At 35.0% G+C, this 27142-nt stretch overlaps 1 protein-coding gene across 5 annotated transcripts in view; it reads right to left on the bottom strand.

The window, feature by feature from the left end:
* Positions 1 to 1721: 1721 nt before the first annotated feature.
* The window catches only part of NEDD1 (NEDD1 gamma-tubulin ring complex targeting factor), a 53316-nt gene continuing 27895 nt past the window's right edge, over positions 1722 to 27142 (bottom strand). For 4 of the 5 annotated variants that reach the window (XM_077772218.1, XM_077772221.1, XM_077772219.1 and 1 more), the window contains 10 exons: positions 21635 to 21864; positions 20006 to 20207; positions 19430 to 19625; positions 15566 to 15694; positions 13131 to 13175; positions 12039 to 12241; positions 10957 to 11110; positions 9906 to 10062; positions 3847 to 3913; positions 1722 to 3392 (listed from right to left, as the gene is read on the bottom strand). In XM_077772218.1, the coding sequence (XP_077628344.1) occupies positions 3288 to 3392; positions 3847 to 3913; positions 9906 to 10062; positions 10957 to 11110; positions 12039 to 12241; positions 13131 to 13175; positions 15566 to 15694; positions 19430 to 19625; positions 20006 to 20207; positions 21635 to 21864 (1488 nt within the window). In that variant the 3' untranslated portion in view covers positions 1722 to 3287. The remainder of the gene's footprint in view (positions 3393 to 3846; positions 3914 to 9905; positions 10063 to 10956; positions 11111 to 12038; positions 12242 to 13130; positions 13176 to 15565; positions 15695 to 19429; positions 19626 to 20005; positions 20208 to 21634; positions 21865 to 27142) is intronic. The other variant, XM_077772220.1, reaches the window with a different exon arrangement.

Genomic DNA, 27142 nt, shown 5'->3' on the forward strand with positions numbered 1-27142 from the left:
TCTTGTTTGGAACATTTGTATCTGTTGTGATGACTATTGGTTTTCTTGTGATTTGGGGATCAGAGGGTTGCTGGCCTCAAAGGATTTGGGAATTATCCCCTCTTCCATTTCCTGGGCTTATCTGTTGAGAATTGGATATTTTCCTCCTTACATATTTTTAAGAGTTCACCATCATAGTTAAAGTTGGCATTTTCTGTCAGAAATATATGTAAAATCTATAGTGATATTATTTCTCTCCCTTCTAATACTGGTAATTTATGTCTTTTTTTCTCATCACTCTAAGATTTATCAACTTTGTTGATCTCAGAGAGTTAGCTTTCACTTTCACTGACTTTCTCAATAGATCTTATTTTCTATTGCGTTGATTTCTCCTCTACTCCTTTTCCCTTTCATTTGCTTATTTTGAGTTTCATTTGCTATTATTTTTGTAGGTTAAGGTGGAAGCTGAAGTCCTTGATTTGAATCCTTTCCTTTTCTAATATAGATGTTTAATGATATAAATTTCTCTGTAAGTACTGCTTTAGCTGAATCCCATAAATTTTGATTGTTTTCATTTGCATTAAGTTCAATATACTTTCTAACTTTTTCTTTTTATATTTAAACCATTTATCTTCATATTTAAAGATTTCATGGATTCAATATATAGTTGGATTAAAAAACTCAATCTGATCAGGGTAACTGACAATTTACACTTAATGTAATTACTGATATTGCTGTTTAAATCTACCATCTTACTGTTTCATTTTCTTGGCTCATTCATTGCTTCCTTTCTTCCTTCTTTTGGATTATTTTTTTGTGGCTACATTTTATCATCTTTGTTGGCTTATTAGTTATGGCTTTTTCTTTTTATGGTTGCTTTAGGGTTTACACTATACATTCTTAATTTATCAATCTATTTTCAAGTATACTATCTCACAGTTGTAAGAACCTTAGAGCATAGACTTACACTTCCCTCCTCCCATCCTTGATCCTGTTCTAACATTTCACTTTACATATGTTAACCACAACAACATCTTGTCATTATTTTTGTCTTAAGTCATTAATTATCCTTTAAGGATAATTTAAAATGAAAAAAAGTCTTTAAATTTGTTCACATATTTACCATTTTTGGGCTTCTTTGTTACTTTGCAGAGAAATAGGTTTTTAAGTGGTACCATTTTCCTTCTGACTAAAGGCATTCTTTAACATTTCCTGTAGAGCAAGTCTGCTTGTGATGAATTCTTTTGGCATTTTGAGGTCGGAAACAGTTTTCACTTCATTTTCATTATTGAAAGATATTTTCGCTGGTATAGAATTCAAAGTTGAGTCTTGTTCTTTCAGTAATTTAAAGATGCTACTCCACTCTCTCTGATAGCCTTATCTTTGTTTCTCTGTGTCTCTTAACTTTAGCAGCCTTGAGAATTTTCCATTGCCACAAGTTTTAAGGAATTTGATTCTGATGTGTTGTGGTATAATTTTATTTCTTGTACTTGGAGTGAGTTTCTTGGTTCTCATTTGTTTCCCTCTCCCAGTGAACACTGTTCTGTGCTGCCTAATATCTGATATTTGAAAACTGTCTCATACATTTTGTGTTTAAAATTTTTCAAATGGGCAAATCCAACTGCTATTATTCCATTTTGACAAAAGTTCAATTTCACGTTTCCCATTTTTACCATATAAAAATTTTATTTTTTTGTACTTAGCTTTTAAATTCCATGATAAAAATGTTTCATCTATACACATAAAGTTACTAAAATTGTTTTATTTATCCCACCTCTTTTAATACACATTATGTGCATTTATAGAAAATGGTAATAGGAAAATATTAGTGGATTTAAATACAGTATGTAGGCAAAACACACTTTTATGTTTTCTAAACCTGTTTGATAATGATATAGAAGGAAACTTGTTATAAATCATAATGCTTTCAATAATCTGTCAGGAAAGAAAGATCATATTAGCACCCCTTTATTCTTCAACACAAACGTATTCTCTGAGTTGCACTGGGAAAAAGTAATATTTCTGTTTTATTTCTTGAAGTAATTATTAGTATGTTTACACTTATTAAATATATCCTTAAAATTTCTATTGCTTAGAAAAACCATAAAGTTAGTAAGCTAACTAGATTTCTTTACTATTTTAGTAAATATTTTTATCTCAGAAGTCAAAATTGGGCAGGAGTGCTGTATACAAGGTATATAGCTTACATCTTTGGGAGAAGACTTTAAGAAGGTAAACCAGCCTGCAGCCCTCCTATCTTATATGACTAACACTGTAGATCATGGCAGGTAGATGTACACATCCACTCATTTCCAAAGAAGTGTAAATTCTTTTGACAATTAACCTTTCTAAATTTTATGGTAAGGACAATAATAGAAAACATTACACACAACACACAAAGAATTAGAGAAAGTTAATGATGTAAACCACAAAACAATCTACACTTTACATTTGGAAGGGGAAAAAATAGGACTAATACTGTAACACTTAGCATCTAATATAACATTTTCACTGATTATAAGCTGAATCATGTTGTTTGAAACTTTACAGAATAACTTTGCATGTTATTAATTCAGGAGATAATCAGATAGATACACAGCTCTAGTTAAGGCTTATAAACCCCTAAATGTTATCAAAGGTAAAATGAAATTAGTGAAAATTACCAAACAGAAGTAGAGATTTGTCAGAAGTACAAAACACTACCATAGATGCAATAAGTATATAATGTAATCTGTGCAATTCAAAATTCCCAGAATTTTCTTATGAAATGTACAAGTAATAAATAATAGTCATACTTGACTTTATCAAGTTAACAAAATAATTACTAACCAATTTTGTGTTTTACTAGTCAATTGCTTAGAAACACCAATTGCCATTTTAAAATTATTTTCACCATAAAAATAGAAGGCATATCAACTCTTTAATCTTCAAACATCCAAAAAAATTTGAAAAACAACTGTCAATCAAAAATATTCTGTTAAAAAAAGGTAATTAAGAAACACACATAACCTATTTTTTTTGCACAATTTTCTTTTCTCATGAAAAAGGGCACTTAGTGTGTAGCTAAAGCTTTCAGAAAATAAAGATACTGTTGACATTCCTATTAGGCAGATGACATGTACAGTTTTTAATATAAAAATATAAATATTTTTGACAGAGAAGATGAAATAGTGGTTGGTGTAAAATCCCATCACCATTTTACTTGAAAAAAACTTTTTTCCTGAAGACCATAAAAACAACACTGATTCCATGCAGTTGTGTTGCCAGAAGCTTCCCCAATTACAAACATTAAGATATTCACTGAAATTTCAAAAGTGGGCCCGCAGTCTTTTGTTTTCTTCTCGTAGTCTTTCAATTTCAGCCACTAAACCTTCATTCACTGAGTATCTTTCCAGCAAAGAGTGCATTTCATTCTAGAAAAGAAGAAATGCTTTTTAAATCATTGGTATTTCATTTATTTGGCAAGCTGTTTTACATACTTTCATCTATCATTTCTGTCATGTTCAATTAACTAGCTGAATAATATATCTTGTACTTAACCATCCTTACTACTTTGTTAATATAAATGAAAGATCACTGGTGAAAGTTATGTATTTGGAAGGCTTATATTTGTACATGTGGGAAGCTTTTAGCTTATTTAAATAAATAAATAAATAAATAGCTACGGAAAAGTGGCCTTAACTATTATAGGTTAAAAAGAAGAGTGACCAGTTAAAGACTATTTTACTTATTAAATTTTTAAAATTCCCTCTTTATTTATTCTAGCAACTAGATATAATAAGGTAAAAATATATCACCCTTTAGTGGACTTTTTTTTAGACCCAAAACTCTACAATTATTTAAAATAAAATATGTCATCATACATACCAACTGCATGTGAAACTGTTTAATCATCTCCACTTGTAAATTCACAATGTCCCTATGGCATGCTTCTCTAGGGAAGAATGTAAAATAATTGTTAGAATTATAATGGTTTTGCCAATTCTAGATCGTTCAAGAAACTGACTAACCTTTTCTCATTGTTTCAAATGATTGGATGTTAGTAATAAAAATAGTAATACTAATGCACCTAAGTTTATTTACTAGGTACTAGGCACTGTTTCTTGCACTTCATCTTATTTCTATTTTATATTAGAGAGAGAGAGAGAGCAAGCATGTGATAATGTTTTAACTATTATCAATGCTTTAGCTATTAAAAAGTAGTTCCAGTAGAATAGAAAAGGATTATTTGGGTGGTTATAATAGAGATTACCCAATAAAATGCAATTAATTCAGGCCTACAAAAGAATACATGAAAATTATGAAGTATAATAATAAAAGGATCATTGAGTCACCCACCACACAATTTATGAGCTAGAACATTACCAAAATTATAGAAGCTTCCTGTATCCTCCTCTCTGATTCCATCACTTAACTTAGGAGAAGCCCAAGAAAGAAGTCACTCTTCTGATGAATTTTGTTTAAGCAAAGAAACAGTTTTTAAAAACAACAAGAAAAACATCTGTATAACATAGAATATACAGTCAATATATATTCAACATTCGTATTCTATACATCTATAATTCATTGATTTCTATTGGTGTATATATTCTCCTGTCAACTGACATTTGGACTGTTTTCAAGATTTTACTGTTACAATGTTGTTATGAACAATCATGTATGGGGGCGCCTGGGTGGCTTAGTCAGTTAAGTGTCCGACTTCAGCTCAGGTCATGATCTCACAGTTCCTGGTTCGAGCCCCACGTCGAGCTCTGTGCTGACTGCCAGCTCAGAGCCTGGAGCCTGCTTCAGATTCTGTGTCTTCCTCTCTCTCTGACCCTCCCCTGCTCACGCTCTCTCGCTCTCTCTCTCAGAAATAAATAAAAACATTTAAAAAAATAAAAAAAACAATCATGTATGTATCTCTCAATCCACATTTGCCAATTTCTGTAGATGAAAGATCCAAGAGAAGATACACTGAATTAAAGGTTATGATCCAGATGTATACTTGTTTAGTTTCAGAAAATAATGCAAATTATTTTCTCAAGTGGTGATATCTGTGGACATGTTCATCATCCATGAGAGAGAATTCCTCTTGCTCTACATCCACATCAAGCCTTGGTCTCGCCAGACTTTGTACAACTTTCTCCCATTTGATGGGTGTGCAATAGTGTCCCACTGCATTTTCAGTTCTCTTACTCATCACAGGATTGGACATGTCACCTTGTGTTCACAGACCATTCCCCTTCTAAGAAACGCTTGTCCAGGTTGTTTTTCTATTGAATGTCTTTTTTTCTTATTTCTAAGAGTTCTTTACATACCTTGATTCTTTGTTGATTATATGAGTACTGAAGATAGATTTTTGTCCTGTCATTTTGTTAATGGCGTCTTGTGATGGACAGTAATCAACATTCTCTAGTTACTGACCTATTAACAGAATCAAATTTACCAGCCTATTTTTATAGGTAGTGTATCCTCTTATCTTTTGATAGCTTCCCTACCTTGAAGTCATATATAAACTCTCTTACAATGCCTAAAATTTCACCCTTTCAACTTTTACTCTGGGTGGAATTGATTCATTTTAATAGCCGGGAATAGGGACCTATACTTTTCCTCTGTCATATATTGGATTTCTATGTATGAATGGGTTTTTTTCTGGTCTACATGATTCTTTTGGGCAATTTGTCTACCCTGTGCTAATGATACACTATTTAATTACAGCTTAATAATGAAGCTTATCATCTGACAAAAAAAGTCCCCTTCAACCTCGTTCTTCTCTAGAGTGTCTTGGTTATTCCTGGATCTTTCTTCTTTCACATAAACTTTGAAATCATCCTATCATTGTCTTCCAAAATACCCAGTTAGGATTTGAGTGAAATTTTACTCAATCTATAGACTAATTTAGAAGAACTGATATCTTCATAATATCTTTCCACTTAGGTAAGTGTTAATGCTTTCTAATAAACTTTTAAATGTTTTTCTACAAAGATTTTTTACCATCTTTGGTTAGATTTATTCCTAAGTACCTTTTTTTGTTATAACTATACTTTTTAAAAATTCTCTCTGCTTTCAATTATGACAAAAGCTGTATTAAAAACAAAAAAAAGAGCACCAGAGAACCACAAAGGTTGCCAGGATTTGAGAAACCATGGTCTTATAAAGGAGGGAAGTCTAGTAGGTGAGCCCCACCTTCACCTCTGCCTTTCCCTGGCGGGGAGGGGGGCGGGAGATGTGCTGACACTCCCCTGTGGGAAGAGAAGCTGACGGGAAAACAGTGGCCTGGAGCTTGAGAGAGTCTCACTGGGTAGAAAGGTGCTAGGTTGGGGACAGTCGGGACAGCCAAGGCTTTAATGTCCTAGATCCTGGAAAGGGGGTATCTGCAGAGAAGTAAGCCTAAAACTGCACTCTCCCGTCAAGACACCTATTGACCCCTAAGCTAGCCTGTCTGGGGTTAGGCATAACCAGGAAATCAAACACAAAGTAGCAGCTAGAGCAGAGGAAGATTTTGGTGACCTTGTGATGCTGGGAAAATGGGAGGCTAAAGTGCAGGACCCACCGAGGTAAAAAGGCTGGTTGAGTACTCCAGACATTCAGCTGACATCCTAGAAGGGCACAGACTAAACTGTAGGAATAAAGGCAAACCAGAAATACACTAGCCCCAATGAAACCTGAAAGCCAGCAAGAAACGGAACAAAGTGATCTTCTTACAGGAAGAAACTTAAATCTTCCTGAAAGACAATACAAATAGAGCCACAGACATCAGCTTAGAATGTAATCTTGCCAATTCTGATGATTAGGACAAGCCAAATAAACTATAAAACCATACATGCTTAAATTCAACTTGAGAATGCAAAGAACTCTAAATGCACCAAACTCCAGAAAACGAGAGACCCACGACTGTTTTCATCCTCCACAGAGCAGTGGGGGGGAGACAGCTGCTGCTGATAGAGTAAGGAGAGCGAGCTGAAATTTGTATAGATTTCTGAAGGCAAGTGAGGACTGGCGCAGCAGTTCAGAATCCCAAGCAGTCCTAGCCACAAAGAAAGTCCCCGTTCATTCACCAACTTTGCATAGGCCTTCACTGAGGGCTTCTGTAAACAAGTAGGGGCAGAGCAGAGGGGCAGAGATGCATAAGGTCTATGAGACTAAGGGTGGCGACAAGTGAGAGCAGGCCCTCTGAAGCACTCTAGGCCCCTGCGGAGAAAGCAGCCTCCAAAGGTGAGGGAGAACAGTTGACAGAAGCCCGCCACACCTTACCTGCCCTGTCCCTCCACAGTAAGGTGCGCTGTGCAAGACTTACTGAAGTCAGAGCAGGTGAATTTATAGAAGTCCTCTGAGCCACTCTGGGCCCTCACTGAGTCCGAGGACAGGGCTGCCATGGTTGACAGAGGGGAAGAAGAGTTGAGAGAAGCCCCGCCTCACCCCGACTCTCCAGGTGCAGGCATGCAAGGCAAGCTGAAAGCTGAAGGCAGGGCAGTGCTCTCTTGCTCAGTCTGCCCCAGCATAACAGCTTTCTCCCTTTTCAGCACTGTTTTACTCACATTATATTCAAGTACCGAGACAACTCTGCTGTTCTGCCACATAAAAACATTCCTGAAAATCCTCATATTCTTTAAAATTGTGTATTGAAAATGACATGACCAGATTTTTTAAAATGTGTGTGTGTATGTACACATATGGGAGGACAAATACTGCATGATTCCACTTACACGAGATCTCTAAAATAGTCAAATTCATGGAAGTAAAGAACAGAATTGTGGGTATCAGAGGTTGAGAAGAAAGGGAAACAGGAAGTTTCTAAATGCAAATATAAAAAGTCAGTTATATAAAATGAATAAGTTCTGGAGATCTGCTGTACAACATTGTGCCTGTAGTTTGCAATACCATATTTTATAGCTAAAATTTTTTAAAGTTTATTTATTTATTTATTTATTTTTGAGGGGGAGGGGGGACAGGGAGGAACAGAGAGACACGGAGAGAGAGAGAATCCCAAGCAGGCTCTGCACTGTCAGCGCAGAGCCTGATGCAGACCTTGAACTCTTGAACTGTGAGATCATGATCTGAGCCAAAGTCTGATGCTTAACCAACCGAGCCACTCAGGCGCCCCTATACAGTTAAAGTTTATTAAGAGGGCAGATCACATTGCAGTGTTCTTACCACACTGAAACTAAAACAAAGAAAAAAGAAAGAAGAAAGAAAATAACAGGACTACAGGTAAAAAGATTGGAGCAGATTACTCAAAATTCATTCAACAACATAACAAAAACAATTAAACCCTAGTAAAAATAATAGCATAGTTTAAAATATTGAATAATCAAAGACTTTACCTTAAAAAATGTGATGGCCACTTGATTAAAGGGGTAAGAAAAAAAATAAAGGATATGAGCCGTCAAACATGGAGGCAAGGATAAAACACCCAAAGATGGGGAATAATCACAAAGTCAGTCCTTCCTAACACAGAACACAGAGCGAAACCAGGTTAAGAGGAAGAGTATAGGAAGAGACAGGCACTGACAGGTGGTTTGCTGCCTTCAGTTATGTTCATATACTTGGTTTTGGTAGCCTTTACACGAACCAACAACATTTCCTCATCATATTGTCATCACTGTCCTATTTACCAATCACAAATGAATTTACATTAAAGAAACATATACCATAACAGGACACACTGTACCTACCCCCATTATACTACAAGGCCTTTGTGGGCAGATCATTCTTTTTGTATCCTTAGTATCCAGTACATATTCTAGGCACACTGTAAATGTCAAAAATGATGATTTTCCTTTAAAAAGCTTATGTGTTAACATAATGTTTTCCAAACATTTTTAACATGACAAAGAAACATGCACCATCAAAAATTATACATCTTCTCTAATATTCTTGCTCAAGATATTCCAAATCAGAGCTAAAACCATAACTACAGTTCAGAAAGGGGGGGAAATAACACAAAAGAGTCTAATAATTGAAAATAGCTTCTGATGTATATTGTGATGACAGGTAAAAGGAAGTAACAGTGTAGAACAGATTCTATAGTGTTCAAAGGATGAGAAGATAATGATAGATCCATGCAAAAACATTTTTAATTCACTCATATTCTGATGCATTCTGTCTGAAAATATTCAGGGGGTTCATGGGGTGCCTCCGTCAATCAGTCAAGCATCTGATTCTTGTTGGCTCAGGTCATGATTTCACAGTTTGTGGGTTCAAGCCCCATGTATGAACAGAGACTGCTCAGGATTCTCTAGCTCCCTCTCTCTCTACCCCTCCCCTATGCATGCAGTCTCTTTCTCTCTCTCTCTCTCAAAAATACATAGAGCTAAAACAAAAAAAAGAAAAAATTCAGGATTCCTTTAAAAAATTCTTTCTCTACTATATTAGTACACATAGCATACTTAATAGGTGATCTATAAATATTGCAAATAAGAATACCATCTGACCTTACCAGAATCTGTCCACATTTTTAAATGTGTGTTTATTTTTGAGAGAGACGGAGAGAGTGCACAAGTGCACATGTGTGCAAATAGGGGAAGGACAGAGGATCTGAAGGCAACTCTGTGGTGACAGCAGAGAGCCTGATGCAGGGCTCAAACTCATGAGCCATGAGATCATGGCCTGACTGAAGTTGATGCTTAACCAACTGAGCCACACAGGAGGCCCTGTCCACACTTTGATGATAAAAAAAAAATCTACGATGGAAGCCTGCCTGCTAGACTGCCTTGCCAAGTCATCTAATAATTGCCATAGGCAAATATACCTTCTCCTGGCTGACAGCCAATAGATTCAGTACAGCGAGATCAACAAAATTCATCATGTTTTTTATGGTTTTATGGACCCTAAAACCTAGGCAAAAGTAGCAACAACCAATATTACTTACGGTTTTGGTTTCATACCTAATAAAAAAAAGCCAGCTAATGTCTAGATAGAAAGAGCAATTTCTCAATTACTACCTGAAGTCATCCAATGTCTCCTGTATCATATTCTGAATAAACCGGATTTGAACGGATGTCAATGGTGCATTTGGACGATTATTTCCAATGGTGTCAGCTATTTTTTCTGACAGTGAACTGGCAACTCCAGCAGTGACAGAGGATGCTATCTTTGGATCTAAAATAAAAAATGGAGGAAATATTAATAGTCAGCTTAAACTAAGAGATATCAAACATTTGTAAATAGGATTTGGCACGAGAAGACTGGAAAAACAGGTAAAGAACGGTGTTCCTGTGACATTCAGAAAAACTCACTGTCTGGAACACAAATCTTAGAAACTTTCTACGACATTATTTCTAATAGTCATTTATCTATCTATATAAACTGCCAACTGTCTAATATAATAACATATGACAGAGGGATTAATCTTGAAGAATCTCAGAACTGTTTCCTCTTACAAAAGATGAATGTGACATGCTGCACCACAAACTAGATAAACCAAGACTATTAAACATAAGCAGAAGGAATATAGGAGTAAAGTACTGCTACAAGCAAAGCCCCAGAGTTTACGCTAATACAATACATCCACAAAACTTTAAAGTGAAATATATATATGAGTTTCTTCCATACAAAGAGTTGTTTTCTATAGATAACTCTTATAAATGAAACAAATATCCCATTAAATGTGATCAAGTTTTTAGTTTCTATGGCATGAACCCTATATAAGGCTTTAACACGGAGGGGGGAAAAGACAATTTCAGGTAGTTAATGACTCATTTCCAAAGGTCCTACATTATATTCCTATTTGTATTGTATTAGATCAAGATCCTTACATATTAGATTGAAAATAAAATTCACACCAAAGGAGTATCGAATCAGCGTGTTGGGTTTAACCATACATAATATATGTCACTGTCCTCTAGTAAGAGTCACAGTAGAGAAGTGTTGTAAATGTTACACTCCTTTACCTTTCTTCACCTATGATCACTCTATTAATTTTTCCTTTACAAGTTAAGTAGTGGGAGTTTTCGACTTCACACTTTCAAACATTAGGGAGTTTTAGGTACTTACTTGGAGTTGAGGATCCATTGACTGGGGGTTCATATATTAACTGGGCTTCAATTTCTTTCTCTGGCTTTTCAAATTTCTCAGGACTTCTTGTTTGGTTAGATGGTGGAGAGGTATTCAGATTTCCAGTTTCAGCACCAGGGATCAACTTTGGAAACTTCACATTTAAAATAAAAAATTCATAAATAAATTTTGGTTTTACCCTTATTATACATGTAATTGTACCTACTTTTCTTTTTCTTAATAGATAGAGCCAGGAAAATGAAGAATAAGAGGATATAGAAGGAGAAAAAAAATTGCTAGAACTAATGACAAAATAAATCTAGCCCACTAATCAAAAACAATTAACAATTTCAATAAGAATATGATGGGGAAAAGCTCACTTACTAATCATCTGCTATTATCTTTAAAATGGTAATCACAGGCAAACAAACAAACAAACAACAAAAGAAACCAGACTCTCACATGGTAACTAGTCAGAGATATCTGAAAAATAAGTCAAAAGACATTTTTGTGCTTCACTGTATTTTCAGTATCATTCTAAAAAATCAATGTGAAAATACAGAGACATATTACAGAACAGACTCCACCTTCCTGGTAACATTTGATCATTTTAAGCCCTTATATATAGCAAATTAACTTCTATTTTGGATACTGCATTATAGCAGAAGGTAATGAGGATATATTAGATTCTTAGCACCATCCCTTTGCTCGAAGACTTAGGGTAAATGACTTGACCACCAACTGGTGTTTTCTGCGGCAACGGAAATACATTCTAAAATACCCGGGTATAAACTATTCTTAGATAGTCAAGCATTTTGTCTTAGAAAAAAAAAATAAACAGTGTAAGTTTACCCCCGCTGTTACATCCAAATTTTTCAAAGACAGATTTCAAAAGTATCCTTTGGTTTTTAACATATGACATCAAGACTTAAGAATATTTTTTCTAGCTGGTAAGCATACAGCACTGTCAATAACTAGGACACATCCCTAACAGCTGTGGCTTCCACTCCAGTGATGAGCTGCATGATGCTTGCTACTGACAAACGCACACAGCGAGTTCAGTTTCGTTTTCAGGCAGATACCTGCTTGAAGGAATCCTTAGGTTCCTGTTTTCCCAGATATATTTTCTTAGATTCAGCTGTCAGATCATGATTTTCATTTTCTTCTTTCCCTGGAGATCCCATAAAGACGTTAAGAGGACTAGAATGCAATACTGAAGTGCTTGACACTCCTGGATTTTTTCTTGGAGGAAAGACTGAGTTCAATTGTGGTAGAAAGTCAAGGCCTGAAAAAGAGAAGAAAGATGCCATTTGCATATGATTTTCTCCAATCTTGAATATTTAAGAAAAGCACTTAATATAACAGACATGTTAAAATGGTAGAAAGACATGCGATTCAGATTCAGAAGACAGGTTCATTTGTCAGCTGTAGCCCTTATTTGATATACACAAAATCTTGGGCAAAAATTGTAAAACTGTTTCCCAATCAGTAAATATGAATAATGATATCCATCTGTCTGAGTGGTAAAGCTTAAAAGAGATATTATATGTAAAAATACTTTGAAAATCACAAAGCTCAATGTTTTAGTCAATATTATTGGTTTCTGATAACTTAAAATTGTTAATTTAGTATCTATCTGCAGCATATCTTGGTAGGAAGCCTCCAAGATGGCTCTGAATGATCCCTGCCTTCTGGCATGGATCCATGCCCTCCAGTAATTCCCTCCCTTTGAATGTGGGCTGAACCTAGCAACTCCCTTCTGACGAAGAAAATGCAGCAAAAATGGCAGAATATCACTTTCAAGATTAGGTTACAAACATGCTGTGCCTTCCAGTTTGAGGACCCTCTCACCCTCTTGCCTGCCAGCTCTGAGGGAAGCCAGCTGCCATGTTGTCAGATGCCCTGTAAGAGGCCCACATGGGAAGGAACTGGTATCTTCTGCTACTAGGCACATGAATGTCATGGAAGTAGATCCTTGCCCAGTCATCCCTGGAGATGATTGCAGCCCTACTGATACCCTCATTAAACTAAGCCATGCTCAGATTCTTAACCCACAATTATGGGGTGATAAATGTTCTTTTAAGCTTCAAAATGTTGGGGTAATTTGTTACACATCAATAGATAAAACAGTATCATTTCTAATTTTCATAAAAATACTTTTCAATAATGCTTACCATCTTTGCCTATGGACTCATCACCTCCCTTGTTAACCGCAGCATCTATAATAAAATTAGAAAATAAATTTTTTTTAATTATGAAAAAAAAGCCATAGCAAATTAAGCTTCCTATTCATTCCCCCAAAGAGTTTGATTTCAAGAAAGAAAATCTTAGTGAAGTTACAGTTGGGACCCATATAAACTTCCCTTTTCATTCTTTTAACTTCATGCATAGCAGCAAATATGAAAATAAATTTTATGGTATAGGGTCATTTAATGAGATAGCAAGGTATACTAGAAAACACTCAGTAGGCTCCAGAAATCTATAATCCAGCTCTGCCTACACCACTCAATAGCTCTATGACCTTAGACAAGATTTTTGTATGATTAAGCTTTGGTTTCTGCATCTATATAATGAAGATAATGTCTTCATTTTATTTTTATTTTTTCACATAGCCTTCACACCCAGTGCAGGGCCTGAACACTCAGGACCCTGAGATCAAGACCTGAGATCAAAAGTCAGATGCTTAACCAACTGAGCCACCCATGCACCACCACCACCCTTTATTTTACACATATACTTTTAGAAACTATTAGTTTTCCCTTAACAAAAGCAGAAACATTCTTATTTAAAAGATGAAGACATTGAGGCACAAACAGGTTAATAAGCCTTTTAACTAAGTAGAGTTGCCTTCTTGAGATCAAAACACAAGTCTCCTGACAATGAAATTCAGTACTATATTTAGTTTCCATGTTTCTTTTCTTATTAATGATATGAAACTCTAATAAATGAAGGGTATAAGGCTCAAATTCTAATCATATTTTTAAAAAAGTAAAGAAGAATTTCTATCCTTTATTCATTTCTCTTAAAAACCATTAAAGAGAATTTCATTTATAACTCAAACACTTGCAAAAAGCCCCTTCCTACATTCTTCAGTTCAAAAGTTACCCCAGGGGTTCTCATAAGCCAAAGCTCCCCAGATGGTTACTAACCTCCAAAACCTTTCTCAACTCCAGCCTACGCCATTTTACTCTCCTTTGCCTGTATCTTTCCTCTCTTTATTCTCTAACTATGTGGTCTGACCTCTCTTCATCCTGAAAGAAAGGAGTCCTTTCTCTTTCATTAGGTAGAAGACAGGGAAATCTGACATGGCAAATAGTCATTTTCAGGGTAAGACATAGAGCACTAAATAATTCTGTGCCATCACATATGTATTTTTCTTTCTTTTTTTTTAAAAGATATTTATGTTTTTAATTGTTTTAATGTTTATTTATTTTTGAGAGAGAAACAGACAGACAAACAGATAGAATCAAAAGTGGGCTCCAGGCTCTGAGCTGTCAGCACAGAGCCTGACGTGGGGCTTGCAGTCATGAGCCTGAGATCACAAGCTAAGCTGATGTTGGACATTTAACCAACTGAGCCACCCAGGCGCCCCTACTTATTCTAATTATGAAATTAACTGTAGGAAATTTGGAAAGTAGATAATTTTAAAGTAAAAAATGAAACTCTGTAAGATCAAGAGTGGATGTAACAATTTAAACATACTGCTACTGTTGACATTTAGATTCGCTCCAGAGTTTCACTATCATAAACAAACAGTAAACATACAAATTTTTGTAGGATACTCTGAATATGTTATTAGGTAAATTTATAGAAACAGAATTAACAGGCCAAAGGGTATGAATATTTAATCAGGCCAAATTATGCTCTAGAAATTTACCCATATTGTTGATAATACTGCTGTTAACAGTGAGACTATCCCATTAATGAAAACAGTATGAACATCAGTACCAAAAAACCATAGCCAAATAATGTGCCCAGTTCACACAGTATGAATAACAATGATGTATGTTTCTATATATCAAAATGGCAAACTTTTTTATGTTTTTATTTTCTTTTTAATGGCAACATCTCATAGCAATGGGGAGAAGGAGGGAGGGAAGCAAGGAGATAAAGAGAGAGAGTGTGTGTGTGGTACTTTCATACACAGTGTAAAAGTGAGTCAATCTATCACCTAGCCATATTTCTTCATGAAAACAATTAATAAATAACAATTAGATACTAATAATCAAAAAATAAACAAACTTTTTTAGGTTAAGAGATTTTTTTGCCTATCAAAATATCTAAGATTTTAAGATTTATTTAGAAATAGATACAACTAAAAAATTGCCTATGAAGGCAAAATTTCCTTTAAGACATTTCCACATAAATTAAAATACTAATTTGAGAGCTATATGCATAGTTCCCATGTGAAAATGACAAGCATATACTTTAGAATGGTAACATCTGAAATATCAGGGCGAAGGAAAAGATACCACCCCAGGGACTGAGAAAATTAGCAACTGTCATGAACAGAGTCAGACTGAAGCTATTACCCACATCTTTTAGCTAGACTAAAAATGTAATGACTGCCAGGAAGAGAACATGATCCTCTTGATATGAACAGACTTACCATCTCTGATAGGTGAAAACATGTCACCTAAACTACTTTTTCCAGTATCATCAAAGCTGAAGAAATCCTGACTTTTCCCACTGTCCGTTTCCTTACATGTAATATCAGTGTTTGTGCTTCGAGGCAAACCTTATAGGAAAATTAGATATAAAAATAAGTGTTACTACATCCAAATAAATTTATCATCGAAAGCTTGGTTCTAAAAATTAATGCATTACCCATATCACTGGTAATATTACAACTATGAGCATCAGGAAAATAAAATAACAACAGCTCAGTTAACCAGAATTTTCATGTGATTTTGAAGGGCTCCCAAAAACAAATAATGTATTTATATAATACCATCTTATTTTAGCCTTTTTGATGAAATTTTTCTAAAATAATTTATATACTTTGATACCCTCTTAAAAAGACTGTACTAGATATAACCAACTTCTATTAGAATAGACTCACTTTTATGATCATCTACAAATGATTTAAAAAGTCTGTAAAGGGCATTTAGCATGATGCCTGACATACAGCAGGATTCAAGTAATGTTAGTTCCTTTCTCAAACTTGCAGTAAATGGATCTCTTCTGTCTTTTCCTTTACTAACAGTGGAAGCTTAACATGTTCTCAGTATTATCGACTTCAAATGACTTCACTAGCCTCAGGATCGTTTACTAAGAGGAAAGAAACCAGAATACTAAACGCATAAGGAATAGCACAGCTGACTATAATAAAGAGCCATGCAGTTTTGTTTTCCCTGACAGTTATAATACAAAATATTAGGGCAGGGACTTCGGAAGAGGAACTCTGCGAGCTCAGTAGCTTCTTACTCATTACTGGGTTGAGGACTGAGTTCTAGAGATTCGAGACTTGTGATGAAAATCTGGTATGTTAATTGGTAGCATGTTACTGTATTTATTACATTATTATTAAATAGTGTTTTATTTGCTAACTTAGTCCCAAATGAAAACTGAAAATCTGGGATAAAAACGAAAACAGCCAGCATATCCAAAAATATCCAAGTCTGGCAAATGAAATAAACTTTTATAATAGTACCTGATAGAAAGCTAAAACATTTCCGAACATTTGTACACCACTGTCATTCAAGTATTTAAACCAAGAGCTGAACTGTTATAAAGAAGAAATTTCCTCTTCTTCTTCTAGGTCCTTAAACATGTATGAGTGCATAACTCTAGCCTCTGGAACTTTAGGAAACAGTAGTTTGGTATCATTGGGAAGTACTGCTAAAGCCTTACTTTTTTACTTCTTAAATGGGTGTTTTCTATCAAACATAAGCACTGGCAATAAATCTGCAGAGGTTCTTTATTTTTTTAAGTTTTTATTTAAATTCCAGTTGGCTATCATATAGTAATATTAGTTTCAGGTATACAATACAGTGATTCAACACTTCCATATAATACCCAGTGCTCATCACAAGTGCCCTCCTTACTCCCCATCACCTATTTCACCATCACCGACCCACCGCCCCTCTGGTAACCATCAGTTTGTTTTCAATAGTTAAGAAAAAGCAAAGCTGGATGCAATACAACTCGAGACTTCAAGTTCTACTACAAGGCTGTAGTGATCAAACCAGTGTTTAGTGGCACAAAAACAGATACATAGATCAATGAAACAGAGTAGAAAACCCACGAAGGAACGATATGGTCAATTAACCTTCAACAAAACAGGAAAGAATATCCAGTGGGAAAAAGAGAGTCTCTTCAACAAATGATGCTGGGAAAACTGGACAGCAACATGCAAAAGAATGAAAGTGGACCACTTTCTTACACCATACACAAAAATAAACTCAAAATGGATTAAAGACCTAAATGTGAGACATGAAAAATCTTAGAGGAGAACACAGACAGTAACCTCTTTGACATGACTCATAGCAACTGTTCTCTAGATATGCCACCTGAGGCAAGGGAAACAAAAACAAAAGTCAACCTCAAAATAAAAATCTTCTGCACAGCAAAGGAAACAATCAACAAAACTAAAAGGCAACCTATGGAATGGGAGAAGATACTTGCAAACGACATATCTGATAAAAGGTTAGTATCCAAAATCTGTAAAGAACTTACAAAACTTGACACTCAAATAATGAATAATCCAATTAAAAATGAGTAGAAGACATGAACAGACATTTTTACAAAGAAGACATACAGATGGCAAACAGACACATGAAAAGATGCTCAACATCAGTGATCATCAGAGAAATACATATCAAAACTACAATGAAACACCTCACACCGCTCAGAATAGTTAAAATCAACAACATAAGAAATAACTGGTATTGATGAAGATATGGAGAAAGGGGAACCCTCGGTACCATTGGCGGGAATGCACTGGTTGGTGCCTTTAGTAGAAGCAACATGAACTTTTTTCAAATCTCAGACTTATTTTACAAAGAGTTTAAAATAACAGCAATAGTGATGTTGAAAATTGTGATGCCAGTATTAGTAAAACCACAATTTAATGAGTGCCTATCGTGTGTCAGGCACTTTTGATAAATTTTCTCTGGTTTTCATAACAACCCTAAAAGTTAAATATTCTCTATGGAAAAGAAAATGAGACTCAAAGTGATTAAAAAAACTTCTCAAAGTCATCCTGTTGGAAGTCACAGACCCAAGACTTATATTTAACATACTCTCAGTGTTTCAGATGGGGAAAAGTGTACAGGTATGTGTGTGTCAGAGAGAGCAAATGATGAAGCAACTGTGGCAATATTTACAAAACAGTGAATCTGCTGAAAGGGTATACTAGAGCTCAGGAGTTCTTTGTACTATTTTTGATAATTTTCTATAAGCTTGTAATTATTTCAAAATAAAATTAATAAACAAAAGTTTCTAACTCTTTGTGGGTACAGAGCAAACATTCATTTCATCAGAAACTTTGCTATTCAGCCAAGAGTTAGCATTAATCAGTGACCCTGTAGACCCAAGTCTTGCATTTCCTGATTAATGCTGTATCATTACATGAGCTTCCTTATTAAAAACTAAATGAATAACAGTGAGATTTCATAAAGCTCACAGTAAATGAGAGAAACCTTATTTTATTTATTTTGAAAATATGAATAAAATCAATAATAATAAAATTATCTTTGAAAATAGTGACAATTTTCATAATATAGTTAATTTAACATCTTGGCAAACATTACTCTAAATTGTATTTCAAAAGTAATTTCTTCTTCTAAGTATATAGCAATAATATTTGCAAGTATATAGCAATAATATTTGCTTCCAAGAGTTCTTAAATAAGAACTAATTATTTTTCTATATAATACATAATGACTTTTATATAAGGGTGATGTAGATATTAACAGAAAATTTATAATGAGTATACAACTATTTTTTAAAAACTATTCCATACTATCAAGGCTAACAAATTAAAGTCTTGCTTCCACTTGAAAATCATAAACTCATGCTGAGAAGGTACTAACAAATATTTGTGTCCAAGTTAAGTACTTATCCTGAAATCTTAAAAAGACATGGACACATCCATTTCTAATGAGACTAGTTTGGAAACACAGTGTTATATATATCATGCAAACTTTTAGAAATATGTTGTAAGGTGATACTATAGCATAACTTCTCTCTCTCTGCTCTTCCCCGACTTGTGCTCTTCTTCTCTCTCAAAAATAAATAAACATTAAAAAAAAAAGTTTATCTGAACAAAGTACCTTTCATTAACTTTTTAAAAATGTATAGCTCAAGTTAAAATGGTAACTTCTTCCATTTTTACAATCTGCTAATAATTTTACTTAAATACACAAGTGAATTTGAGTTCTAGGCTCTTGAATTAAGTGCTAATAATATATATGGGGGTGGGGTGACAGGTGGAAACTCCAAATACTGCAAATGAATAAGCAGCATTTACCTGCTTTGTCTTGAACAGCAGCTGCTCCTTTCCCCCCTGCTGTAGTCATGGGCTGTGGGAGAGCTGTGCCAATGGAAGAGGTGGCTGCTTCTCGGATGATTCCAGAATTCTGAACTCCTCCACTGGTGGTGCTCACATTAATGGGTCGTTTGTTCACAGCTGTGGGCTTATTTGAACAGCCTTTATTTAAACTTGACTGAAATGCAATGGAATATTTAAAAGCTCAGGTTTCTAATGCTCCACATTATACATTAATATTTTATCAATTCCCTGTTAGGTTAAAAATAATATATTTTCCCTTACAAATCTTAAGCCTTCTGATTGACCTGAGAATCTCTCTCTTAACCAAAAAGCCTTTTAAAATGTTTTTGAAGAAATATGAGAATTAAGCACAAAATATAGTTTTAAAATCAAGTATCAAATGACTTTGTACCAAAATTATTTAAAATGCTTTCATATGAGAATGATCATAAAGCAAAGCTATACTGTGTTTAACAGACAAAAGATAACTTCCATATTCTGAGCTAAACTTACTTAGTAAAATCAAAAATAGTGAAAAGAAAGAAAATACCTTACCTTAGAAAGAGCAGTGGAGTACTGAAATGCTATACATCGCACAGAAGTCTTATGAGCAGTGATGGTTTTAACTGGTGATTTCAACATCCTTAAATCATATTGGTATATTTTCCCACGGGAAGATCCAATAGCCAAAGTGGCTCCATCAGGCATGAAATCTACTGCAGTTAGAGGGGTATCAGCCACTAGCGTTTTCACTAGCCTGTGGAAAAAGGAACAAAGTCTATGTAGGTATGTGAGTATATACAGGTGTATGAGCATATGTGACATTAGATGGCTATTAACTGAAACCAAAGTTACTTAGAATACACATACCAAATATTCGTGTAAAGCAAAAGTTCAGAATTAGACTTAGAGACATTTCTAATACAATGGCATATAAAGGAACTGCTGAACACTCCATCCTATTTTTCTATTCACTTCTAATAGGTAAGTTCTACATCTTCAGAAGCAGTACCTATTCCTTTCAGTAACTACTATTTTGACAGTAAACGTGACAGACTTCCTGGGTGTTACTCTACGAACGAGGGCTCTGGTCTCACAGTTAAGGCCTCAAGTATCCCCTTTCCATTTACTGACTTGCTCAAGTCTCAAGAGGATTATGACCTTTCACAGGGGAGCAGCTGCTACTTTGCTCTTAGCTGTGCATTTCTTGACCAAAAAGCTAACAATCCATGTGGCTTGATCTCCATGAAGCCAACAGAGAAATATGGATACTGATCTGCTGAAGCTGAGCTTTTTGCCAGAGTCTTGCGTATGAGAGAAATACTCACTGACTCTTCAGGTTCTCAGTAAATTAGTTCAAAAAGAAAGAGTAAAGCAGAAAAGTATTTTAAAAAGAAGAAAGTGAAAGTGAAGTAATAGTAAACTTTTAACAAGGGCTGATAGGGGGTCCCTCCCTAGTAGTAACATTACCATTTTCTTCCATTCAATCTTTAGACATGGTTAGGTGTCTTGAATACACCTGTAGCATTCTTATCTGTTTTTGGGTTTTTTTTGGGTTTTTTTTTTTTTTTTTTACAGCTAACCAAACAGAGATATAACTGTAAGAAAGACAACAAGGAACAACTGACCCAGATACTTAGAAGATTACATACCCTTTAGCTCTAGATCAGTGGTTCTCAACCAAAGGCAATTTCACTACCTTTGCTAATTTGGGAAATGCTATTAGCATCTACTGGGTAGAGGCCAGGGACACTGCTGAATATTCTACAATACCCAGGATAGCTCCACCCAATCCAAGAATTATTCAGCCCAAAATGTTAATAGTTTAGAACCCCTGCTCCAGATAATGAATCAATCTTAAAGCAAATTAATCATATTGCTTTAAAAACATACACATTTAGTTGTATTTTTTAAAAAGAATACTATTCCTGTGCGCTAAAGATGTGCAATCATTAACATGCTATTCTCAACATTCATCATCCAGAAGTACTCTAAAGAATATCCACATCTCATCTAATTTTTTCTGCATGTGAGAAAAAAAGAAAATTCCAGCTTTTAGTATCAAGTACACAAATTTTAGATGTCCCAAACATTAATCAGAGGTCTATGCAAATCACAAATATGTCTGCTTATGAGATTATAGTTATTTGTTACTAAACTAAGAAATAATCATGTCACACTTACTTCTTACTTGAAGTATCATAGAGAATGATTCTTTTATCCAAGCCAATAGTCACAAATAGCAATTCATTGACAGGAGAAAAACAGATGCCTGAAGCTGGAGCTTTGTGTGTACTGTCAAAGTTATGGTATGGACTCTGACCATTCACATCCCAGAGAGTTACTACTCCGTTATCCGAAACACTGCCCAGTAGTGATTTCTTAAACAAGGAGTACTTCAAGTGTCGAACAGACTATAAAAGTAAGAATAAATGTTATGTAATTGTAAGCATTCATAAGAACATTTTATACAACCAAATAAATAATGGCCAACCATCAACCACACTATTCATGGAGGATTTAGGACTTCTCTGGTTTATGGAGTAACAGGGTTTAATTATGAGAACCATAAAATCACTTAGTAGGCTATAAGATGACCCCAATACATACCAATATTCTAGTAATTAAACATGTCATGGTTTTATTGTCTTTGAATAGGGCTACCACAATATTCCCTTTTGCAGAGAAAAAAAATACAAAATGATGAGATTACTACATTAATTCATCAGGATTAGGAACATCTACCATAAATAAAAGGCCCAGTAGTAGTCAATCACAGCCAAATCATGAACAAGTATAAGAGAAGACTGACAGAGAATGAGCAATATTTCAAATTTATTTTCTCTATATATTGTAGATATTTGGATATATTTGTTTGAATCTGAGCATCTGATGTACTGGCAATTTAACATCTGAAGCATAATAAAAAATTAACTAAACCACAATGAAATAATTGACAACACTCTAGACGGGGGATGGACTATATCCATTCTTTCAAAAGCATCAGCCTCAGGGCAATACTGGCCTTTCTCTAAACACACCTCCCTAGAGGCAATGGAGATAGTCTCTCTTTCTAGTTTCTGCTGGACCAGAATAAATAAAGATTCAGTTTGAGTAAACAGGTCTTGAATTAAAACTGGATGAATTTTATCCACTTTTACTAAAATGTTGCTTTCAAATTTGTATTGATATTATCATTTACTGAGTTGAAGACTAAGTATTTTACACTTAAACAAATTTTTCCCTGCAAAGAAACAGCAATGTAAATATAGAAATTAAAAGTAGAATCCAGAAGAGTAGGAAACTGGCTATGCTCCTTCAAAGAGTTGAGTTACAGTACTGAATAAAGCAATGAAGCAGGCTCTGGTAGGCAGATAGTAGCTGTGTACATGTAGGTCCCAGATAAAACTGGCACAGAACAAAAGTCAAATTTCAAGGTTGTTTGTTCAGTCTTTCTAGTTATATATATATATATATATATATATATATATTTAAAATTGCANGCATTTCTTGATTGAGTCAAAGCCTAAGTTCCAAATTTGCTTCATATTCTGTGGACCTATATGGCAACTCTCTAAGAAAAGAAGAAAGGCTAAAGAAAACCATAAATCTTCCTCTCAGATAACATGGGTTCAAGTAGGGTCTCAGCCAAAGTCTGCAAGTTTGGGGTAAATTACTTACACTCTCCGAGCCTCAGTGTACTCATCTACAAAACAGGAAACACTCTTGTTTTCCAATCAAGGTTGTTCTGAGGATTAAATACAGTTTCTGCACAGAGCCAGGGATGCAGCAGCAGTTGCCACTATTCTCACCACTCATTCTTCGTTGTTTATGCACCCATCTGACCATCTTTTACACATACTTTTTTATAGAAACCTGTAAGTAGCTACACTGACTTCTTTAATGGTTCCCCTCTATTATCGGAGGGAAACCATTTAAAGAAGTCAGTGTAGCTTCATTTCAGTGTAAATACATTTCTTACCTCTCTATATCATGTCTTTAGAGTATCATTAATAGAGTATCCAAAATCCTGGATATCCAAACTATTATATCTGCTAAATTATATTTGAAATAAGTACTAATACATATCAGCATCAGCAGCACTTATTAAGCCCCTATGGGGCTCTAGATTCAAGCTATTTCTAAGAAAAAATACATATATTGCTAAGAACCCTAATTAAAAAATCCCTATAAGGCAGCAATGCTATTTTTTCTTACATTATTATTATGTAAGAATGTATGTGTTTGTTCAGAAATATATGTTTCTAAATATAAAAAATACATCACTCTAGATCAGGGTTAACAAACTTTTCCTTGAAGGACCAGGTAGTAAATATTTTATGCTGTTGTATCGCAAAAGCAGTATGAATGAGCATGGCTGTGTTACAATAAAACTTTATTTACAAAAATAATGGCCAGACATTGGGTCATAGTTTGTTGACCCCTGCTAAAATTGTTTGAAAAAAAAAAAAACACCCACAAGAAAAAGAAGAGAAATACCATCCATAATCCTACCATCTACAGAAAAGCTGGTTAACATTTAGTTTTGTTGTAAAGAAGTCTTAGTTTTATTGTTTAAATATATTTTTAATGTTTATTTTTGAGAGACAGAGTGCAAGCAGGGGAGGGACAGAGAGAGAGAGAGGGAGACAGAGAGCCTGAAACAGGCTCTAGTCTCTGAGCTGTAAGCACAGAGCCTGATATGGGGCTCAAACCCATGAACCATGTGATCATGACCTGAGCTGAAGTTGGATAGTTAACCAACTGAGCTACCCAAGCACCTGTTTATATATTTTTCTGTGTGAATGTACGTTTGTATGAACTCAGAAAAGTATAAACAGAAAAACTGGGATCATACTTTAATATTATAAAGTTGGTGTTGTCACTAATATTTTTACTACATCATTTTAACAGCTAAATAATACATGAATGTATTAGTATATCAATTTACCTAAATAATCTAATGTTGGACATTAAGATTATTTCCAATTTCCAAGTACCCTAACTACTATCATTTTTAAAAACTGCTAGTTTATGGAAGAATTTGTATTTCACTGTTGTTCATGCTTTAAAGGTTGTTGGTTGAAAAATGCTAAGTGACCATCTGTTTTCCTTTTTTTTTTTGTGAATTGCCCATTAATCTACTTTCTTTTCTATTGGGCTATTAAGATTTTTTAAATTCTATTTTGCATTTGATCTTCCTATAATAAAGGCATTAATCCTCTCATAGGTATAAATATTTCTCCATTTTCCTTTCAATTTTGTTAATATTTTTAAATCTTGCTTTTTACCAGATTTTAAGTTTTTATGTACTTAAATTTATCAAATTTGTTCCCCTGACTTATAACTTTGTTGTTATACTTAGAAAAGCCTTACATTCACAGAGATAAGAATGTACATTCATATTTTATTTTAGCTTTATAATCTCTAATATCCATATATACATATATATTAGACACCATATACACATTATACACTACATATTCTATATATGAAGGTGTACCTATACACACATATGTAAACACACATAAATAGATACAAATTCCCTTCAATTCTATCTCCCCACTCTGAGTTTCTGAATCTCTCTGAAGAGAGATTCCCCCATTTGTGTATGTGTGTGTGTGTGTGTGCGCGCGCGTGAGAGAGAGAGAGAGACAGAGACAGAGATTATGCACATGAAAAGACTTAACAAGCAGGCCTGGGCTGCCTATACTAAGCAAGTCCTACTTTTCAGGGTTGGCCCTTGGCTGTTGTCTGGGAACGGGAACTAGGATTGGGGGAAGTTCCCACTACTCTAAATGGTAAGACTGGCTCACTATACCTAAACTGTGTATAAGATATAGTTTGTGGCTGAACCTTGGCTGAACACCTGCTTCCTTCTGGAAGTCTGAAAGTGTGATATACAGCACACAGAAGGTGCCTACATAACCAGCCTCACTAAAAACCCTGTGCTATGGTCTCTAATGAGCTTCCTAGTAGACAGTGTTTCATATACGTTGTAACACTTTTGATGCCAGAGAAATTAAAGACATTCTCTCTGCCGCAGAAGGACACGTCGATGCTCATATCTGGTTTCCTTGGGACTTCACCCAGTATACCTTTCCTCTTCGCTGATTAGCTTTGTACTTCACTGTAATAAATCCTAGCCATGTGTACGATTCTATGTTGAGTCCTGTGATCCTCCTAGTAAATCATCACATCTGTTCTTGGGGGATCCCCAGCACAGTGAATGTAAGTGTCTGAGAGTATGTGTGCGTGTGTGTGTGTGTGTGTGTGTGTGTGTGTGTTACAGACAGCAACCTAGATAGCAAAACTAAAATCCCATGAACGTTTACAATAAAACTAGACTATCAGGTATCCCCATGAGCCCCAAAATACATGCTGGTAAATCAATTAGCAGCCATAAGTTCTTCATAGTATTAGTGTCTGTGCAAAAGGAAGGAGAAGGAAGTAACAGATCTGAGAACAGGAAAAGCCTCAAATTGCCCCAAGTTCTAAAAAAAAGCATGGTGACAAACTTGACAACATCAGTTGAAACCAGGAAAATCCAGTGCATGAGTAGGACTACACAGAGGTGTGCAGAAAGGTCTGAAGAGCTAGAGCAGTTTAACTGCAATGAACTCCCCAAACTGACAAGACAAGACACCTACCTCCCAGGTCAAGGCACCACATCAAGGAGACACTATTAGGAGTGGAAGCAAACCTGACTAGGATGCAGTCAATAGGACTGAAGGAGAGCAAAAGTTCACACACAAGTGAGTGAGTGAAACAAAGCCAGGCAACCTCAGAAAACAAGTCGCCATTAAAAAGAAGAAAAAAAAATTGCAAACAAGAGGGAGCTCCATAAAGCTAGAAAAGATACCCTGAACCCCATCTCTGTGTAGAAGTTTGGGGAAACTAACTTTGCAGATAAAGCCCATACAAAGTTATTATGAGAACAAAGAGAATGAGAAGAGAGGCAATCTCAAGAAATGACCAAAGGGAAAATAAAATTATACAAGAGATAAAACAACAACAACAACAATATAAATCAGAATTAGAAAACTTAGAAATGAGATGTTAAAACTTGGGAAAGAATTGAAAATTTTTAAAGTCTCTTCAAAAATGAAGGCTAATTTAAAAGGAATATAAGAATAATTAAACACAATAGATAACACCTTATAAGACAGACAAAAAGGAGTTTTTGAAAATTAAAAACAAAGAAAAAGTTAAAATGATTTGAAAGTAATAAACCACTGAAGAAGATCTAACAAAGAAAAAACAAATGTAATGAAAACGACAAATTACTAAAAGCTATAATTCAAGAAAACTTTCCTGAAAGATCTGAAACATTAAATGAGCACACCACGTCCCTATGAATAGCAATACAGAACGATCAACACCAAGATATAGTCTAATAAAATTACTGGACTTTATTTTTTTTTAATGCTTATTTATTTTTGAAAGAGAGAGCATGTGGGGAAAGGGCGGGGGTGGGGGTGGGGGAGAGGGGGACAGAGGACAGGAAGCCAGCTCTGTGCTGACAGCANTACAGAACGATCAACACCAAGATATAGTCTAATAAAATTACTGGACTTTATTTTTTTTTAATGCTTATTTATTTTTGAAAGAGAGAGCATGTGGGGAAAGGGCGGGGGTGGGGGTGGGGGAGAGGGGGACAGAGGACAGGAAGCCAGCTCTGTGCTGACAGCA

The sequence above is a fragment of the Crocuta crocuta genome, unplaced genomic scaffold (genome assembly GCF_008692635.1).
Source record: "Crocuta crocuta isolate KB4526 unplaced genomic scaffold, BGI_CrCroc_1.0 scaffold216, whole genome shotgun sequence".
Classification (NCBI taxonomy): Eukaryota; Metazoa; Chordata; class Mammalia; order Carnivora; family Hyaenidae; genus Crocuta; species Crocuta crocuta.